The sequence below is a fragment of the Abrus precatorius genome, unplaced genomic scaffold (assembly GCF_003935025.1).
Source record: "Abrus precatorius isolate BTA unplaced genomic scaffold, Abrus_2018 Scaffold11, whole genome shotgun sequence".
In the NCBI taxonomy this organism is placed as follows: Eukaryota; Viridiplantae; Streptophyta; class Magnoliopsida; order Fabales; family Fabaceae; genus Abrus; species Abrus precatorius.
In genome coordinates, this window is record NW_020874303.1 from 8764825 (window position 1) to 8785502 (window position 20678).

At 36.1% G+C, this 20678-nt stretch overlaps 1 protein-coding gene across 2 annotated transcripts; it reads left to right on the forward strand.

The window, feature by feature from the left end:
* Positions 1-282: 282 nt before the first annotated feature.
* On the forward strand, positions 283-17930 carry LOC113853971 (probable polyamine aminopropyl transferase). 2 transcript variants are annotated; one of them, XM_027484719.1, is made up of 9 exons: positions 283-608; positions 819-871; positions 1823-1882; positions 1995-2072; positions 13915-14044; positions 14376-14428; positions 15520-15705; positions 16528-16665; positions 17585-17930. In XM_027484719.1, the coding sequence occupies exons 1-9, from the start codon at positions 308-310 to the stop codon at positions 17666-17668; spliced, it is 1083 nt and encodes a 360-aa protein (XP_027340520.1). In that variant the 5' UTR covers positions 283-307; the 3' UTR covers positions 17669-17930. The 2 variants fall into 2 exon arrangements, with proteins under 2 accessions (XP_027340520.1, XP_027340521.1); XM_027484720.1 differs by lacking the exon at positions 17585-17930 and having other exon boundaries at positions 16533-16704.
* Positions 17931-20678: the final 2748 nt, after the last annotated feature.

Here is a 20678-nt window from a genome sequence, read left to right on the forward strand (position 1 = left end):
CATCAATTCACACTTTGACGTGAATTAACAACAGCTCCCCTTCTTGCATGACCACTCTTTCCCTCTCTTATCTTGATATTACCTTAGGGAAACCAATTCTGCACTTCAAAATTGGGTGTATCATTGGCTAAGGTGTTTTGGTGGAGTTGTTAGTGCTATCATATTTAATAAAATAAATTACTTTATTAATTTTTTATTTTAGAAAAAAGGGAAAATGGGAAGAAAAAGAAGGGGGAAATGACTTGGAATTTGGATAACAAACTTGAACTGAGTTGACTTATCCTTTAGCATTGGCCCTGAAGCAACAATGAGAGTGTGCTCATTGGCGTTAACCAAAGTGGTGCCTCCTCCTCCTCATTTGGGCAATGGTGTGAAGTTCAACACTTTTCCTTTTCCCATTCGCATTGCTTCAACTCTCTCACCAAAACCCTCCCTTTCCCTCTCTACACGTCAACCAAATACCAATGCACACTCTTCAAATTCACTTAATTCCCAACAAAATGATGAAGAAGAAAACTTTCAAGTGCTAACAGCTCTGAAAACTGATTACAATGACATACTCATAGTGGACACCCCGAATTCTACAATGCTACTCCTTGATTCATCCCGTATCTCTCTCTCTCTCTCTCTATGTCTGAATTGTTCTTAAAAATTGAAACTTTACTTCATGGATGATATGGGTGTGAAAAGTATGCAAATGGGGTCTTAGATTTCCTTATAAATGTTTTTAATTGTTATTCTTCGTTGTGGTCATTGTGTACTTCAGAAATGTGCCAAGGGTGACTGATGTGTCGGGATTTCTGTTTCTTTTGTTGCAGATAGTGTTCACAGCATTCTTTACAAGGATCAAAAGTGGACTGGTTCCTACTGGGTATGCTACTCTGAAAGTTGTTGTTTTGGTGTATGCTTATGTGTTTGATTTGATGTGTTCTTGCACCAAGGGATAGTGGGTGGTGTATGTAATAAAAATTATGATATTTGGATTGCTTAGTATCAGAGTTTGAGATATCAAGAACACTATTCTCTTGTACTATGGTTTATATGTCAAAGTCATGCTCAAATTGATTATGGGAAATGTATGTAAGTGTTCATGTTTGCTTGTGGTTTGTAGACATGCATTCACAAGGTTGAGAACTACTACTGATTTTTGTGTATTCAGCTTACCTCATTGATTTGACATTGTTATATTTGAAATACAAATTACTAACCTAACTTCATGGGAGTTTCTGATTTGAGAAAATTTGTTGACATTGATGTATATTAGCGCTTGGATTCGTTGCAGATACTAAGTTTCTGATTCGAGAATGAAATTAAAGTATCTCCCAAGCTGAACTAGCACTATCAGATCACCACTAAATCCTAGTGACAAATAAATAAAATGCTTTCTATTCTTGTGAAGAAATCCATGCATAGGTAAAACTAATAAACTATAGATGCAACAACATGTATAATTACTTAAGATACTACTGAACATAAAGTAACTGCATATTTTGAACCATTTTCATTTTGTTTTTTAAGTTCATAAAATTTATCTCTTTCACTGAAAATGTGCATATCAAGATTATAAATTACTGTAAAGCAGCTTCTTATAGGAGTTTCACATGAAAGTTTGAAATGAGAAGCTTACTTTTGCTATCTCTTTAAACTTTCTATTTAATGTATGAAGATATAAGTTTATCTCACTCTAAATTCTCTTTATCTTTGGTTATAATTCTTTGACCGTGAAGATGAATACAGATATGTATGGTATTTTTGTAATGGTGTGTACATTATTAGATCAATCGTTCGTGCTAGGGGTTTCTGAACTTGTTGCATTAAACAGGATGAATTTGCCAGCTTGCCGGCTATTGTTCCAGATGGTCCCATTGCTATCTTAGGTTTGGTAATTCATTTAATTTTAAGATGGCACTTATTGTCTTGGAGAGTTTACAGGATGGAATTTCTAAATATTAGTGATCTTGTAAGTAATATCTCACTGCATTTAAATCCTTCAGGGTGGTGGAACTGCTGCGCATCTGATGCTTGACTTATGGCCTTCACTGCAGCTTCATGGCTGGGAGATTGATCAAATTGTAATGCATGCTTCTTTTCTGCAATGATATTTTTGATAAATTTAAATGAAGTTTCTATGGTTTATCCCATTGACTATTTGTTGTGTCAGTTTCTGTATTCAATTTATATCTTTGCTTCAGTGATCTAGAGCTAATAACATTCCTAAATTCAATGAGGCAACAATTAATTTAGAAACTTAATTATCAAAATTGAAAGTTCTTAGTCAGTGATATTTCTTTGCCATGTGATGTGTTAATGGATATATATTTTGCTTCACTTGGACGAATCTATTGGACAATAAACAATCCTTAGTCCAGTATGTCATCGTCATAAAGAAGATAATTATTTCTGTCACAAACATTTGTCTAATATGTTGATATGAGGTTTGAAATAAGCAGATTCCTGTAGAAATTTGTTATAGAAAACTTGGGAAGTAAGTTTATGATCTCCATTCTACAGGACATCTCCATTACATGTCCAACTCTCCTACTTTTCCTTATATCGACCACTTGAAGACATTAATACTCCCTCTGCAAAAGTAAAGGTAGCTCTTTTCCCAAAAACTGAACCTCCTAGTATGGTCATATTCATATTTCCGACTAGAGAGAAATTAAAAAAAAAAATGGTCTCTTTCCAGTTTCCAGTCCACATGATTGATCAATGTTCTGCTTTCTATTTTAAGATTATGGTACTGGTCCAAGTCAATGCTTAGACGCCAAAATCCTCATCTTCAGTTCATAATAGATGGCTACATCCTGCTTCATAGAATAAGTCTTCCAATGGTTGTCCCAATATTATGAGCAAAAGGAACAAAAATTGTAGGACCTCACTACAGAAGGTTAGAGCACTTTCTCACCATATACCTATGTTAAGATGTCTCACATTAGTTAAGAATAGAGACAAAATACTTTTTATAAGAACTTGATAAGCCTTCCTCTTACGAGCTAGCTTTTAGAAGTAAGTTAAGCCAAAGTTTCTTAATATGGTATCAGAGCTTATAGATGTCTAATCTTATTGGTCCATCCGTAGATGTTCAATCTTGCAAACTTTATGTACCAAATGTCTGACCCTAAGCATGAGGGGTGTGTGTTAAGATGTTCTACGTACTCCTCATAAGGACTTGAGTAGTCCTCCTAAGAACAAGCTAGTTTTTGGGAGTGAGTTAGGTTCAAGTGTTAAAAATCAGAATAGAAAACACAGAACAGCAGCAACAAATGAAAGAAGAAAAATATTGGAAGATTGCATTTAATTACTGAAACAAGAAGAAATGCAAGGAGAGACTCTCTCCCTACCCTCAGAGCCTAGCTCCGTTGAAGAATCTTAGAGGCTCTCCATTCTTACAAATTGGCTAACTGCAAAAGATACCCCTCTAAACAAATCATTCTCCCATATAACAAACGATTCTCTCTCTTTTGGCATAACTAACTAGCCAGCTCACCCTCTTTTCCACCCACATATCCCGTGCCTCTCTTTTTCTTTCTCACATAAACTGCCCATTGATTTGGGCCAGGTCCACTATCTTGCACTAGCAGCTCATTAGGCCCAAATGCATGTTGGTCTCTAACAATTCCACCTTCCTCAAAAAATGTCTTGTCCTCAAGACAGAATTCAGGAAATTGACTACGGATCTGAGATTCATCTTCCCAAGTGGCCTCCTCGCTTGATTTTCCCTTCCACTGTACTAGGCATTGCACAATCTGTTCCCTGTGCTTCACAACCTTCCTTGAAGCTAAATGACATTCCAGTTCTAATGGTGCAGACCCATCTACTGCCAAATCTTCAGGTAATTCTGGTTGTGCTTGATAATTACCAATGGCCGTCTTCAGTAAAGACACGTGAAACACCGGGTGTATCTTCGCATTTTCAGGTAGCTTCAGACGATAGGCCACAGCCCCTACATGCTCCAAAATTTCGAACGGACCATAGAAACGAGCAGCCAGTTTCTGATTAATGCGCGTCATTACCGACTGTTGTCGATGTGGGCGAAGCTTCAAAAATACCCACTCCCCAACTGCAAAGCTCCTCTCAGTTCTTTTGCCATCAGCAATTGCCTTCATCCTGTTTTGGGCTCTGACTAAATGAGTCTTTAATTGCTTCAATGCTTCATCTCGATCTTTCAAATCTCTTTGCACCGCCTCAACACAAATCTCTCCCTTAATGCTATGAATGAGAGTAGGTGCTTTGTGCCCGTAAACAGCTTCAAAAGGGGTCATTTTAATTGACCCGTTGAATGTTGTGTTGAACCAATATTCAGCCCAGGACAGCCAATTCACCCACCCCTTTGGCTGTTCCGCTATAAAGCAACGAAGATACGTTTCCAAGCACCTATTAATGACCTCCGTTTGGCCATCTGTTTCCGGATGATACGCGGTGCTCATTTGAAGCTTAGTCCCTTGCAAACGAAAGAATTCCTTCCAAAAGTTGCTCATAAATATCGGATCACGATCACTCACAATTGAGCTTGGCACTCCATGTAAACGCACCACTTCCTTGGTGAAAATTTCAGCTAACGACTGAGCTGTGTAAGGATGCTTTAACGGGATAAAGTGGCTATACTTAGACAAACGATCCACCACTACAAATACTGCCTCATACCCCTTGGATCGTGGTAAACCAATGATGAAGTCCATTGATATGTCTTCCCATACTCTATCCGGTATAGGAAGGGGTTGGAGAAGACCCCCGGGGGAAGAAGTCAAGTACTTCTGCCTTTGACACACATCACAACCACGCACAAATTTCTGTATTGACCCTTTCATACCTTTCCAATACAAATTTTCAGCCAATCTCCTGTAAGTTCGAAAATACCCCGAATGACCTCCTTGAGGTGTTTCATGGTACTCCTTCATTAATTTTTCAATCCACGGAGAGGTATCAGATACCACCAATCGATCCTCAAACAACAAAATTCCATTTCTGTACAAAAATCCAGCAGGAATCACTGTACCTTGCTGCAAATCAGATATGATTTTCTGCAATTTCTGATCATTGTGAACTTCTGCCACTACTGCCTGAATGTCCATCCAAAAAGGATAATAGACTAAGGAAAACAATTGCCCCTCTTCTGCAAGACGTGATAGAGCATCGGCTCCTTTATTCTGTGCCCCAGGCTTGTACTGTATATCAAAACTGTACCCTAGGAGCTTTGCCACCTAGTTCTGTTGATTCCCTGTCAACACTTTTTGCTGTAAAAGTTGTTTCAAGCTTCGATGGTCAGTACGAATTGTGAAATGCCTCCCAATGAGATACGGTCTCCAATGTTGAATGGCGAGCACCAATGCCATCAACTCCTTTTCATACGTAGACTTGGCCAAATTCATCTCGCTTAAAGCCTTGCTGTAATAAGCCACAGGACGTTGATTTTGCATTAAAATGGCCCCAACACCCAATCCCGTGTCAAATTAAGAAAATATTTGGCCAAGAACTGTGTGTCCTTCTCATTCAGATTGCTCATATAAATACAGTAATATTACAAGCTGTAACGTTGATTTCAGCCCAATAAATTAGCTAAACTACCATATATACATTTATAGCTAATTATGTTAAATAAAAGAATAACCGTTACAAATAATTGTGCAATCAATCCCATACAATTCTATTTTCCATTAATTCCCATTAATTCCGTTGACATCCCCCCTCAAATTGATGCTGGTAAATCTACAAGCATCAATTTGCCAAGTAGAAAATTGTGTCGTTGACGTGTCAAGGATTTAGTGAAAATGTCAGCGATTTGAACAGATGTTGAGACATGTGGTAGATTGATGACTCTTCGATCATAAGCTTCTCGAATAGAGTGGCAATCAACCTCGATGTGTTTCGTCCGTTCATGGTAAACTGGGTTTGCTGCAATCTGTATGGCACTGGTGTTGTCAGCATGCAATGGAGTTGGTTGTTCTTGAGAGAATCTAAGCTCTGTAAGAAGACCACGCAGCCATATAATTTCAGAACAAGCGGCAGACATTGCGCGATATTCTGCTTCAGTGGATGACTTTGAGACTGAATCTTGTTTCTTACATTTCCATGAAATAGGAGCATTTCCTAAAAACATACACCAGCCGGTAGTAGATTTTCGGGTGTCTGGACATCCAGCCCAATCAGCATCACTATATGCTTGGAGTTGCATTGATGAACCAGTAGGAAAAAATAAACCACGCTTTGGAGTGCTAAGGAGATATCTAACGATTCGTTGTGTTGCTGAAAGATGAAAATGCCGTGGAGATTGCATGAACTTGCTTACTGTATGGACAGCAAAAGAAATATCGGGACGAGTGATAGTTACATAGATGAGACTTCCCACCAGCTTGCGATATTGAGTGGGATCATCTAGAAGGTCACCTTCATCTCGTCTATATTTAACATTAACTTCTATGGGAGTGTCAACAGGGGTTGCATTTGTGAGTCCAGCTAGCTGAACCAAGTCTTGAATATACTTTTGCTGATTTAGAAAAATGCCTTCATGATGATAATGCACCTCTAAACCCAAAAAATAAGTGAGTTGGCCTAACTCTTTCATATGGAAAGTTGAATGCAGTAGGTGTTTGATTCTTGAGATAGCATCTTGATCGGAGCCAGTTACCACAATGTCATCCACATAAACGAGAAGCACCACAATTCCTTGAGGAGTCCTTTGTAGGAAAAGAGATAGATCATACTGACTTTGAGTGAATTCAAAACCAAGTAATGTCGATCGAAACTTTTCAAACCATACTCTTGGTGCCTGTTTCAATCCATATAAAGATCGTTTTAGTTTGCAAACAGTATTAGGCGAAGGTGTAGGCATACCATTAGGAAGTTTGATGTAAACTTCCTCCTGAAGATCACCGTGAAGGAATGCGTTTTTGACATCCATTTGATGTAGCTGCCAAGATTGTGATGCAGCAAGAGCAAGAATAGTGCGCACAGTTGTCATCTTGGCGACTGGGACAAACGTCTCATCATAGTCTAGTCCATACTCTTGCTTATTTCCAAGCACAACTAGACGAGCCTTATAACGATCTATAGAGCCATCCGAACGCAACTTTATAAAGAACACAAACTTGCTTCCCAAAGGTTTAATAGATGATGGACATGGGACTATGTCCCATGTTTGATTTTCTTCCAAGGCGAGAAGTTCAGCTTCAATAGCTCGCTGCCAACATTCATTCTCCATGGCCTGTTTATAAAATGAAGGAATAGGAATAGAAGATAACGATGCTGTCATGGAAGTGATATACCTTTCTGGGGGCTTACGAACGCGTGAGCTGCGTCGTAGAGGAGCCGATTCTGGTTCTAGTTCTTCTACTGGACCAGCAGCCAAGGAATCATCTTGAGGGGGCCCATGAGAGTCAATTGGTTGAATGTGAGTGGTAGTACTACGTCTTTTGTATGTCAAGAGAGGTTTAGGAGATTGTTGACCTGCATGAGAGTTGGAAAATAATGGCAAAACAGAAATCGGAGAAGCAACATGATCATGATGTGATGCGAAAAAATATGTATGTTCTTGGAAGATGACATTTCTAGATACCCGAATTCTACGAAGGTTAGGATCATAACATAGAAAGCCCTTTTGATGAGGAGAATATCCAAGAAAAGCACATTGAACAGATTGTGCAGTGAGCTTGGTGCGTTCTTGTGGAGGAAGATGGACATAACACACACAACCGAAGATACGAAGAGTGGAGTAATTTGGTGGGTGACTATGTAACCGAGTGAATGGAGATTCATTACCTAATGATGGAGATGACATTCTATTTATAAGATGGACTGCAGTGGAAAGGGCTTCACACCAAAAACGTGAAGGCACATGAGACTCCAATAAAAGGGTGCGAACAACATCTAGCAAATGGCGATTTTTTCTTTCCGCTACCCCATTTTGTTGTGGAGTTGAGGGGCATGACCTGTGAGATAAAATGCCATTGGATTGCAAAAATTCCTGAAATGAGTGTGACATGTATTCACCTCCATTATCAGAGCAAAATATTTTTATTTTTGATGAAAATTGGGTCTGAACATAAGCATGAAAAATTTTGAAAGTAGAAAAAACTTCATCTTTTGATCGCAAAAAATAGACCCAGGTGAAACGACTATAATCATCAATAAAAGTTACAAAATATTTGTAATTAGCATGAGATATAACTGGTGCCACCCCCCAAACATCACTATGGATGATATCAAAAGGTTGTGTTGTATGAGACTGATGAGTTGGAAAAGGCAGAATTTTACTCTTACCAAGCTTACAAGGAATACAATCAAAATGAACAACATTAAGAGATGGAGTGTGCTTATTTCCAAGAAAACCAGATTTTAGCAAGTCATGAAGTACATTTGCGTTTGGATGTCCAAGACGCTTATGCCACACTTGGTAATCAACAAAGGCAGAATTACAAGAAACTAAAGGCAAAGAAAGACTTGGAGGTAATGAGAAACGGATTGGGAAAAGACGTCCAACTTTAGGCCCCTTCGCGATGATCTTCCCTGAGTGTTGATCCTGCACAAGACAACCAGACTGTGAGAATTGTACTTGACAATCATTTTCGACTAATTGACCAACTGAAATTAGATTACTAGTGAGGCCAGGAGAGACAAAAACATCTGTGAGAGATGAAAAAATATCACCCATGGCTGTGATAGGCAATTGATTTCCATCAGCGGTATGTATGTTGAGAGTGCCCAAATATTTTTTCACATTTGTAAGAAATTGAGCATTGTTGGTCATGTGGTTGGAAGCCCCCGAATCAAAGTACCAAGATGAAGAGGATTTACCTGAGATTCCTAAAGCAGAGAATGCTGAAATAATCATCTGTTGAACCATTTCAGGAGTCACCGTTGAAGTAGTAGCAAGAGGATTTGGTTGAACTGGTACTGCATTGACTGAATTGTCAGGAATAGATGAATCAATTGCGGCGGTAAAGGCTGTGACATTTCGCTTTGGTGGCCTTATTGTGCATTCCTTAAGAATATGTCCATGCTTTTTGCAGTAGTTGCAGAATTTTTTTGGGCAATTGGAAGCATAATGTCCAAATTGCTTGCAACAAAAACATTGAACAGCACTCATGTCATGACTTCTTGACTTCCCTCGTGCCACATATGCCATTGGAACAGTAGATGATTTTTGATCTGCAATGATGGACTGTGTATGGAGGCGTTGTTCTTCACGTAACAGATCATTGAAACACGCATCCAAAGATGGTATAGGGTCACGATGCATGAGATTGGACCGAATACCTTCAAAGTCAGATCTCAATTTCATAAGAAATTGATCTCGTTTAGTCGTTTCATAAATAGTTTGTACTGAACTTAGACCATCAGAAGTTAAGTCTGCATAAACTATATCAGTGTACTCAGCCCAAAGATTCATGAATTGAGAGTAAAAATCAGAGATGGAGAGACTATCCTGTTGAAAGGAAGCTATGTCGTGCTCAAGCTGGAATCGTCGTGCAGTGTTCTTTTGACTGTAGACTTTTTTTAAGTAATTCCACATTTTGGCTGCTGTCTTGTAAGGACGAAGATTCAAAACAATGTTGGGGTCAACGGAACTAAGGACCCAGGCCATGACCTGAGCATCTTTGACTACCCACTTGGCATGTTCAACCTTATCTTTGTCTTTGTCAGGGATTGGAGTGTTGCCATCAACATGACCCCACAAATCTTTTCCTGTAACGAATATCTCAAAATGGAATGACCAAGCTGAGTAGTTTTTGCCGTTAAGGCGAACTAACAGGACATCGTGCTTTTCGATAGACATGGAACTAGAGTAATCTGGACTGGGAAGCAAATGACCGAGAAATAGAAGTGAAAAAAAAAACCGAGAACGTAGGCGAGGTTCTTGGATCGTAACCTAAGCTGATACCATGTCAAATTAAGAAAATATTTGGCCAAGAACTGTGTGTCCTTCTCATTCAGATTGCTCATATAAATACAGTAATATTACAAGCTGTAACGTTGATTTCAGCCCAATAAATTAGCTAAACTACCATATATACATTTATAGCTAATTATGTTAAATAAAAGAATAACCGTTACAAATAATTGTGCAATCAATCCCATACAATTCTATTTTCCATTAATTCCCATTAATTCCGTTGACATCCCGATGCATCACACTCGACTACAAATTCTTCAGTGAATTTCGGAAGTGCCAATACAGGAACTGTAGTTAATCTTTGTTTCAACTCATCAAAAGCAAATTGTGCTTTATCAGTCCAGTGAAATCCGTCTTTCCTTGTAAGCTCCGTGAGTGGCTTAGCTATCAGCCCATAATTTTTAATAAATTTACGATAATATCCTGTCAATCCCAAGAAACCCCTGACACCCTTCACATTTGTAGGTATTGGCCATTTTACAACAGTTTCCACTTTCGAAGGATCCACTGACACTCCTTCCTCGGAAATCAGATGCCCCAGGTACTCCACCTTCCTCTGTGCGAATTGACACTTCTTCTTGTTGGCAAATAGTTGCTGTTTTTCCAGAACTTCCAGTACCTTTGTCAAATGCTGCACATGATCCTTCCAGCTCGTGCTATATACTAAAATATCATCGAAAAATACAAGCACGAACCTCCTCATGAACTCACGGAAGATGTCATTCATTAAAGCCTGAAAAGTTGATGGCGCATTCATTAATCCGAAAGCCATCACCAAATATTCATAATGGCCCTCGTGTGTGCGGAATGCAGTCTTTGAAATATCTTCTTCGCGCATTCTGACTTGGTGATATCCGGATTTTAGATCTAACTTTGAAAAGAAGGTAGCTCCACTCAACTCATCAAGGAGTTCTTCTATCACCGGAATGGGGAATTTGTCAGGTACTGTGACTTTGTTTAGAGCTCTATAGTCCACACACATTCTCCATGAAGTGTCTTTCTTCCTCACCAAAATTACGGGGCTTGAATAGGGGCTGTTGCTTCTCCTTATCCACCCATTTTCTAGCATTTCACGCACTTGTTTCTCAATTTCATCTTTCTGGTGGTGTGGGTAACGGTATGGACGAACATTTACCGGCCCTTGTCCTGGCAGTAAAGTGATTGCATGAGCGTTGGACCTCTTGAGAGGCAGGCCCTTTGGTTCTTGAAAGACTACCTTGAATCTTCCAAGCAAAGCTTCCAACTCTCTCTGTAAGTTATCAGGCAACTCTTCTCCCGTTTCTGATTTTTCTTCCACCATTTGTACCAAGGTCTCAAGGAAAAATGGGGATCTTTCACGTTGCTTCGCTCCCAGCAACAACACCTCGCGACCATCTCTGTTAAAATGAATGCTCTATTTGAGCCAATCCACCAACATCTCTCCAAGTGATGCTAACCAAGACACGCCCAATACTATGTCTATATCGGATAAATCAAAAAGATAGGCATCAATCAGATATACCTCATTCTCGATCTGCATCGGCAGATTCTGACATACCCCTTGCGTGACTACTTTATGTCCATCACCCATTAGGATTCGCAGGTCTTGGGTCTTCTCTACTTTCCATCCCATAGCGTCAACAAGCTTTTTAGAGATGAAATTGTGAGTTGCCCCACTATCCACCAGCATGCACAAAGGAATTTCATGAATTGAACCCGCGATCTTCAAGGTTTTTGGATTCTCCCGTTTGCCCTCTTCTAGACTTTGCAAGCAAAGAGTACTGCACTCTCCGTCAAACACGTTTTCAGCGTCAGGGTTTGGTGACTCATCCACGCCTCCGTCACTTTCATCCTCATCATCTATCATCATAACTTTCAATTGTTTATCAGGACATTTGTGCATAGAATGATACGGGCCCCCACATTTGAAACACAAGCCTTTTTGGCGCCTCTCTAAGACTTGTTGGTATGACAGATGCTTCACTCCCCTGTCTCTAGGCCCATATTTGTTTTGCTCTATCACTCCATCATGGAAATTGGGCCTAGCATTAACACCCCCCTTAACAGGCCCATTTCCTTGCCCAAACCCTTTTTCTTGACCTACCAAATTGCGGGTTTGATGAATCGGGTTAGACCTTATTGTCCAAGTTGTACCCGATCCCGATCCGGCCCTGAAATCCCTTCTTCCAAATGCGTTCGTCATCTTCTCCTTGTTACGTAGCTCTGATTCTACAGAGCGAGCTATATTCAGCAACCGCCCGCGAGAAAGCGGACCCACTGCCAACAGACTACGCACACGACCTCGAATTTCATCCTTCAACCCGCGTAGGAAAAAAGCTTCATAGTGCTCATCTGGGATTTTCTCCATTTGCGCTATTAAATACTCAAAACTGGAGATGTACTCATCTACGCTTCCTGTCTGAAACAACGACGTAATCTGTTCGCACACACTCCCTTCACCAAAGCCACCATATCTTTCGATCAAAGCCCTCTTTAGACCCTCCCAAGACAGGTCTTCTTCCTCATTAATCAGCGCGTTAAAAAAATGGATGGTTCCCCCCTCCATACAAAGTTGCGCCAGATTTACCCGAACGGAATCGCTCGTCTCTTGGACACGAAAATATACCTCTGCCCGAGATATCCACCCAGCAGGATCCTCTCCATTGAACATCGGAAGTTCGATTTTCTTTACGGATTGACGAAATTCCATCAACGCGTTGCCATCAAGCTTGTGCAGAATGGAGTTCTGTGTCTTGCTCCACGGTGTTTTTGGGTCACCGGAATTATCTCCCTCTTCCTCCGAAAACTTCTTTGACCCTTCGTCTGCACCCTTTTCCTTCTCAGAATTCTTGGTCAAAAGGAAAAGGATTTTGGATTGATTTTCTGCATTCTCACGTCTCATAACCTCCATAGCTATACGACTCTGTTCTGTTTTGATTTTTAAAGTTTCCACCGCTTCACGCACCAAAGCTAATTCACGCTCTACCTCCTCTACTCGGTCATCCATGTCTACCGATGTCGCTGATCCTCCTTTCTTCGAATTTTCCCCTTTCCTGTTGTTTGTCATTTCCCGGCGTATTAGAATCCGGCAGGTCGGACCATTGTTAAAAATCAGAATAGAAAACACAAAACAGCAGCAACAAATGAAAGAAGAAAAATATTGGAAGATTGTATTTAATTACTGAAACAAGAAGAAATGCAAGGAGAGACTCTCTCCCTACCCTCAGAGCCTAGCTCCGTTGAAGAACCTTAGAGGCTCTCCATTCTTACAAATTGGCTAACTGCAAAAGATACCCCTCTAAACAAATCATTCTCCCATATAACAAACGATTCTCTCTCTTTTGGCATAACTAACTAGCCAGCTCACCCTCTTTTCCACCCACATATCCCGTGCCTCTCTTTTTCTTTCTCACATAAACTGCCCATTGATTTGGGCCAGGTCCACTATCTTGCACTAGCAGCTCATTAGGCCCAAATGCACGTTGGTCTCTAACATCAAGTTTCTTAACAACTTATATGATGAAGATATCAGAAAAAAGAACATCAACTATTAACAATGATAGTTAATTATTGAGAATCTAATACCTATAAATTAGGTTATTCAATTATAGCTTTGAATGTTTTCTTTGTTGAAGGCAAAACACAAAGTGTTGTTTCTATTGCTTTTTCCTATTTCTTACAGGTATTTTTGAAGGGGAGTTTCCTAGGATTGTTTTGAGGCAGTTGTGGTGGTTCCTTATGCTATTATCTCGTGTTTAAAGTTTTGTAGGGGGGATTTTCTTTCAGCTTTGTGGTTTCTTTTGAAGGATACCTTATCTTCCTTGTATTTTCTTTTGTATCCAATAATATTTCTTTTTTCTATACAAAAAAGAACAAGTCTTCGTAGATCCAAGTAGATGTTAGGTGGCAATTTTATGTTTTTTTTTAAAGCAGTATGATTGTTACTTTCAATTAAATTTCATGTCTTGTTATCCTACTATCATTTTTACTTGATCCATTGTGCATTTTTTCTCATCCATTTTCTTTTTCTGAAAATCGAATAGCTAATTGATAAAGCAAGAGATTATTTTGGTCTATCTGATCTGGAGAAAACAACAGAAGATGGTGGCATTTTAAAGGTTCATATTGGTGATGTCTTCATTCCCTCAGAAGATTTGCAAAGAAGATATGCTGGTGAGTCATTCACATTGTATGTTGCCTGATTTACTTCTAATTCTGTATTAGTTGTATAATATCCGTGCCTGGATAAAATATTTTCTACTACCTCTAGTGTCCTCTTAGTATCATGTTTATGTTTCCATCCACATGTGAAGAAATTAATAAAATAGTGGAGCACAATTCAGTTGAAACATCTATGCAGCAATTTATGGTTGAATCGGTCATGTGGATGCATCATTATTTCATGTTGTAGCAATATACCATTTAGATATAACTTTTTCCTCAATTATTTGAAGTGGATATTATTCTGTCACTGTTAATCAACTTATATTTAAATACTTGTCAGGTATTGTAGTTGATTTGTTCTCTGATGGAAAAGTTTTGCCCCAACTTCAAGAGGTATGTAGTTGTTTTTCTACAAATAAATTTGCATGTGCTAGTTGATTGTGAAGTTTTTCTTGGCCAGATGACAATTTCTATTTTTATTATAGAAGTGTCAAATTCAAGTTTGTACCAATCAAAAACAAAAAAATGAATTTGCCTTTTCTTCAATGTTTTACTTACTAGTGCCATTATCTTATTTATAAGCCAAAATCTTTAAGAGATACTTAAGCGTATAGTTGAGGTCATTCATTTACATGGTGTAGTAATGTGATTTAATGAAATTTGGATTATCATGTCAGTCTTTCACATGACCATGTGCAAGGTCTCACAAAGTCTGTCTTCATATGACATGATCATGTGGAAAACTATTAAGTAGATCCAAATCCAAGGTTAATGTGAATGTCTTAACCATATCTAGGAATAATGCACAGTGCAAGTCTATAGATAGTTACCAGAAAATATAGTTGATATTATGGAAAAGTGGAAACAGTAAACTAAAGATTGATGGTGTTCAAAGACAATATACTTCTTCAACTACAATGGAAGTTACAAAAATCCCAAGCTTGCTTTGCCTCTTGTGAAAAGACAAAAAATAAGGAATGTAAATTTCTGATAATCTTAAAAGAAAATGATTTTTTGTTGTCCTGATGATAAATGCCTATTTTACTCTAGATTTTTTATGTTCTTTGTTGTTCGAATTGCACAAAAGACTCTGATATTAGTTTCTAATAGTTGCAATCTTTATCAAAATTCAGTATCTCACAAACTGTATATTAGTGCTTCACTCTTATTCAAAATCCAGTTATATTTTCTTATTATTTCTCTAGTTTCAGCATTCGTCTTCTACAACTTGTATAAACTTCAGATGAAATTTTTTGATGGACAGATGAATGTGAAATCCAGAAATTATTCCTTGAAATGTTCCAATGAACGGTGTTTTTGGATTGATGTGTTCTTGATTGATTGTGTGTGAGAAAATTCCAACAATGATCTGCTTAATTGATTAACTTTCTCTTTTACTTGAGAAATTTAAGTGATAAAAAATTTTACTTTTAACGCTCAAGGATGGTAATCTTATATTTCAAAGTTCTTAATGCATTTCCCAGGTTAGTACATGGTTGCAATTACATGAGAGACTGATGACCAATGGTCGTTTCATGGTGAATTGCGGTGGCATTAATGGGGGATCAGGCGCCCTGGATGTAAGTATTTATCCGGGAAATTTTTCAAGTGATGAATCATGGTTACTCAATCCAGCACTGAAAGCACTATCCAAAGCATTTCCTGGACAAGTAAGGGTTCTGTTGCTGTAGCATTGGGTTTGTTACGGTTTCTTTGCTGCTTCATGCATTACACTATAATAGTACTTCCTAAGCTGATAAGTTTTAACAATAATCTTTATATGCTATAGATAGGTAGATAGTAAATAGATACCAAGTCCTCTCTTGTGCAGAACAATTCTAAAATGAAATTTATATTGTAAAATGTATGGACACATTTTAAGTATTGTGTATGACACATTATATATTATATAAGTACACGGTTTTAATCTTTGTTCTGTTAAAGATGCATGGCACACAGAATAGTGCTGCATTTAGATGCTGATAGGATATCAAACGTTCTGTGTCTCAAAACTATTCTGTGGTGATTAAGTTGCACTGATATGAACAAGCAAACACAGATATTCTGCTATCAAATACTTGACACTTCTGGTACAATCTGGTCATGCATGATTTCAAATGTGACACTGCAATTGAAGTTCAGTGTACCTATCAATTGTATAAAATGCCAAAATTAATTTTTGGAGTTCAAATATTTTAAATTTAAAAGAGAGGTTATATTTTGCCCCATGATTAACAGTGTTATGGAAAGATTAAAAACCATGTGGGATTTCAAAATAAAAAGCAAAGCAGCAATGCTACAATTGTATTAGTCTCGTTTATTGTTGAATCATTTTGAAATTTCCAATTTAAAGTAATTATACGTTGTGTAGAAAAATGACATTTTTCTTTTAATGAATTCCTGTTGTACTGATGCTAGTTTTGACATCCAACATTTTCAGTAACTTTTTGATGTCATCTTAGAGTGCTTACAGTTTGTTTTGAATTTCTTAGCTAAGTTGGAAGAGAATGCCAAAGGAAAGTGGTCAAAACTTTATGGCACTTACAGGACCTTTGCCTGATCTGGAATCTTGGTCTGCTAGTGTTCCTTCTCCATTGAGCATAAGTGTGAAGGATTGGAGACCTTGTGAGGTGGTTTCTACTGTTTGATCTTACCATTTCATAGCTAATGCAAAAATATGTTTGTCAATTTTTTTTAAAACATTTCAAATTAGAATCCTTGTCATTTCCTTGGAGATAAAGATATGTGTATACTGTGCTTAATTGCTGTGTAGAAAGAAAATTTATAATAGGAAATTATTTTTTCTAATCAAGACAAAGCTTAGTTGTACTTTTTGTTCCTCAAGTATTATGTATGTGTGATTTGGGTCTCCATATATATATATTTTTTGAGCAAACTTAATTAATTCCTAAGGCCCCAATTTCATCTCTATTATTCTTCCATTAGATTCTAATGAAACAATTATCTGTCATGACTCATCTATTTCTTTTTTGGCATGGCATTGTTGGCTTGCAAGATATTTTTTCTGCATTTTTATTTAAATGTGGCACTTGTTAATTTATGAATTATTAAAAAATTACAAATATGCACATAAACTTGAGGGAGCTAACAAAAAATAAAACCACTGCACTTAGGGTTTTTACCATTAAAAAAAACAAATGAGGAAGAATATCAAGGAGCAAGCAAAGGGACCATGAGCGAAGAAGAATCTGAGACCCCAAAGGTATTGTTGGGGGGGGCGGGGGGAGAACTCCCTAAAAATTACATTTCAAGATTTGAATGTTCCAAAAAATGAGTTTCTTTTCAATATTTAAAAATGCATATATTTATTTGTTACAGCAGTAATCACAACTATTAACTATCTTTGATTATGGCCTGACATAAGTTTAGGGTCAATGTTGAAAAAATTGAGTCTGTTCTGTTAGTTTAATAAATATTCTTTTGTGATGTTCATTTAAAATTGTTGTCAGAAAGGTTAGTAGAATATGATTTATGATGTTAATGTTTAGGTCCTCACATGCACACCATGATGGTTGTTTCACATTTCAGCTATGGAGGAGCTGTCCAAGTTTGTACAAAGCCTGTTATACATCTTACAAATGTTTGTGGTATAAAATCCACAATAAGAATTGAATAAAGGACCAAGGCCTCTGAACTATGATATTGATACCAAAATTTGTAAATGATGTAAAGGAATACACCAATATAGATGTCAATGTGGAGCATTTAGTTGATACACCAACGGTGGTTGATGAAAAGGTTTGATTTGAATGACATTGAGGTTGACATTAAGAAGGTTTAAAGTTGTTAAATACACCAATGTGTATTTAACAAATATTAACAACAACAAAAAAAAGCAATTGTGAAATGCATGGAAAGAATGCCCATTTTGTGTAGTAAATCAAACTTCAACATATATTCTCAAGTTGACAGTTTAGTTGTATTCACACATGCAATAGGATTACAGAGAACAAGCAAGACAAAACTAGATGGCTAGTCAAGAAGTTCAAGACACCTTTGAAGCACATACCAAACATAAAGATAAATACCTTAATTGCAGAGGTTATGGTTAATTGGATGTATAAATTATCTAGATACCAAATTTAGAATTAATTCTAGGGGCTTCAAGACCTGTACAAGAATCTAAGAAGTTATGCTAAAAACTTATTAGTAATTCTAACAACACACAGTGATCATAAAAAGCAACGGAGAAAAAAATGGACATGCCTCCTTTAATGTGAATTAGGTTGACATATAGCATTTAAACATTACTTGACTTACAAGTGAACAAAATGTGTGAGGCTTTTGATAGAATTATACTTTGTACAGGATAAGCCCTTAATATCTTTAATCTTAAATTGCACGTAAGTAATAGGTTTGTGAATTAGAGATACTACATATAGACTCGCACATGCGAGTATTTTAAGTTTTTAAAACAATAATTAATAATAAATAAATAGTATAATATTTTTAATATTAAAATGATTTTAACTTTTCAAATACTATTTAGATGTGATGTGAATAAAAATAATAATGAATTAGGTAGAAAATAACTTAGACTGATATTATTACATGTTAAGTTACGCTAGTTAAATGATTAAATTGAAGAAGAAAGTAAAATAAATAAATAAATTAAATTTTTAACAGAATAATTCTCTTGGCAATTTTTTAAAGATGACTATTGTTTGTTGTTGTAAAAGAAACTTAAAAAAAAAGAAATTTAAGGAAACTGAAAGAAGTTGATAAATGTTGATGAAAGAATATGCATATCTTTTTTAAAAAGATGAGTTTGCTTTAATTATAAACAACATAAGTGAAATAAAGAGAATTAGAGGAAGATAATTAAATGGTGTCTAACCACAAGAATGAATTCATTAGAGAATGAAGATAATACATGACTTGAGAAAAAAAAAGTGAGAGTTTCAACCAAAATGTAACACCCATGTCAAATTGATGATGTGATATATTATTGTGTTATTGAAATAGGTGAGGTCTCATCCCAACTTTTATATATTATAAATATATTTGATGCTTAGATATAGGCCAACATATATCTATCTTATGATACAATTGAAGTTTAAAAAATACTCCAAATTGGTAGGGGTATGAGTTATGTCTTACTACTATTTTTAGTCTTTTTTTTAAGAAATAAAATTGAGTATTTTTTTATTTTTATTATAAGAAATAAATAATAAATCCAAGATGTATTAATTGTTAATTTTTTTTATATTCTTCTTTTATTAGTATTATTAAATATATAAACTACTAATTATACCATTTAATATTATGGGTATTTTTGAAATAAAATTTATATTTATAAAAAATACAACTAACTTAATTATTTTCTTTAATTTTGATAATTTAACCTTTTGTTTTTTATAAAAAGGTTGGGAGGTATTAGTTGAATGTGAAAAGACAATGACAAGTATGTTGTGAATTTAACTAACAAGACATGTTCTTGCCGGAATGAGATTTATCATCAATTTCTTGTTTTCATTTTGTGGCTCGCCTGAGGAATAACAACTATATTCCTGAAGATTTTGTTATTCATGAGGAATAACTATTTTTAAATAGTTAATTTTGACGGAGGATATTTTTTTGATCTTATAAGGACTACACCAAATCTTTGATGACGATAACAAATCTCTGATGGTGACCTTTTTTGAATGTTTAAGTTAAAGCATGTTAGAGGACATCCATGTGACAGCTGAAGAAATGTATGTTAAGAAGCACGAAGAATATTGAAAATTAAAGACAAGGAGGGTAAAATTATGTTCTAAAATTTTTTGAAATGATAAAAATGTAATTTTTGAAGTAATTTGATGACAATTTTTATGATTTTTTAATGTGTGCAGAAGAACGTATATTAAGAAGTTGAAAATATATATATTTATTGAAAAAGAGAACATTTATTATCTCAAAATCATGAAAAGTATTTTATGCATACTTTATGTAATAAAGATATTTAAAATATATTTAATGCTTCTTAATATGTGCCCTTGGATACACATTAGAAAAAGTTGTAAATTATAAAAAGATGTTATTAAAAATAGCCTTAAGTTCAAGATAATCATTTGATTGAAATATAGATAATATTGCCTTAGATCACTTATGAAGCATTTTAACCAACATATGAGTACTAAAGAATAAGGATATGCATAGTTCTTGAAAACCAATTATGTTTTTGTCTTTATTTACTGTGTTTATAGTCCACGATTAAGACTTGCTAAAATAAGTTTGACTCCATAAGCTTAACCAACTAAAAAGACAAGTTGGGATGAAGTTTTTACACTTGTTAACTTGTCCTATTTTAGCTTGTTAAAATGTAAGTTAATGTAGAGGCAAGACATGCTAGCTTGTTGAGTATACTTTTTATTAAAATTATTAAAAATTTATCTATTAATTATTAATATAAATTATTTGATTTAATATTATTTTTATATTTTTTGCTATTTTTCTATTTAAAAAATTTTAAATTAATTTTAAGCAAGCTATCCTGTTATATATATCTTGCTGACCATCCATTTTAACTTTTTTTTTTAATCTTTGGCAAGACATTTTGTTAGCCTATACTAGCCTACCTTTAAAATAGACTGAGCTACTGTTTTTAGCCTTTTTCTTTTTTTTTTTAAAGTGTAAGGCA

Coding starts and splice junctions, on each gene's coding strand:
- LOC113853971 (XM_027484719.1), top strand. CDS start 308: ATGAGAGTGTGCTCATTGGCGTTAACCAAAGTGGTGCCTCCTCCTCCT. Junction 1,883..1,994: donor CCATTGCTATCTTAGGTTTG/GTAATTCATTTA, acceptor TAAATCCTTCAG/GGTGGTGGAACTGCTGCGCA. Junction 14,045..14,375: donor TTTGCAAAGAAGATATGCTG/GTGAGTCATTCA, acceptor AATACTTGTCAG/GTATTGTAGTTGATTTGTTC.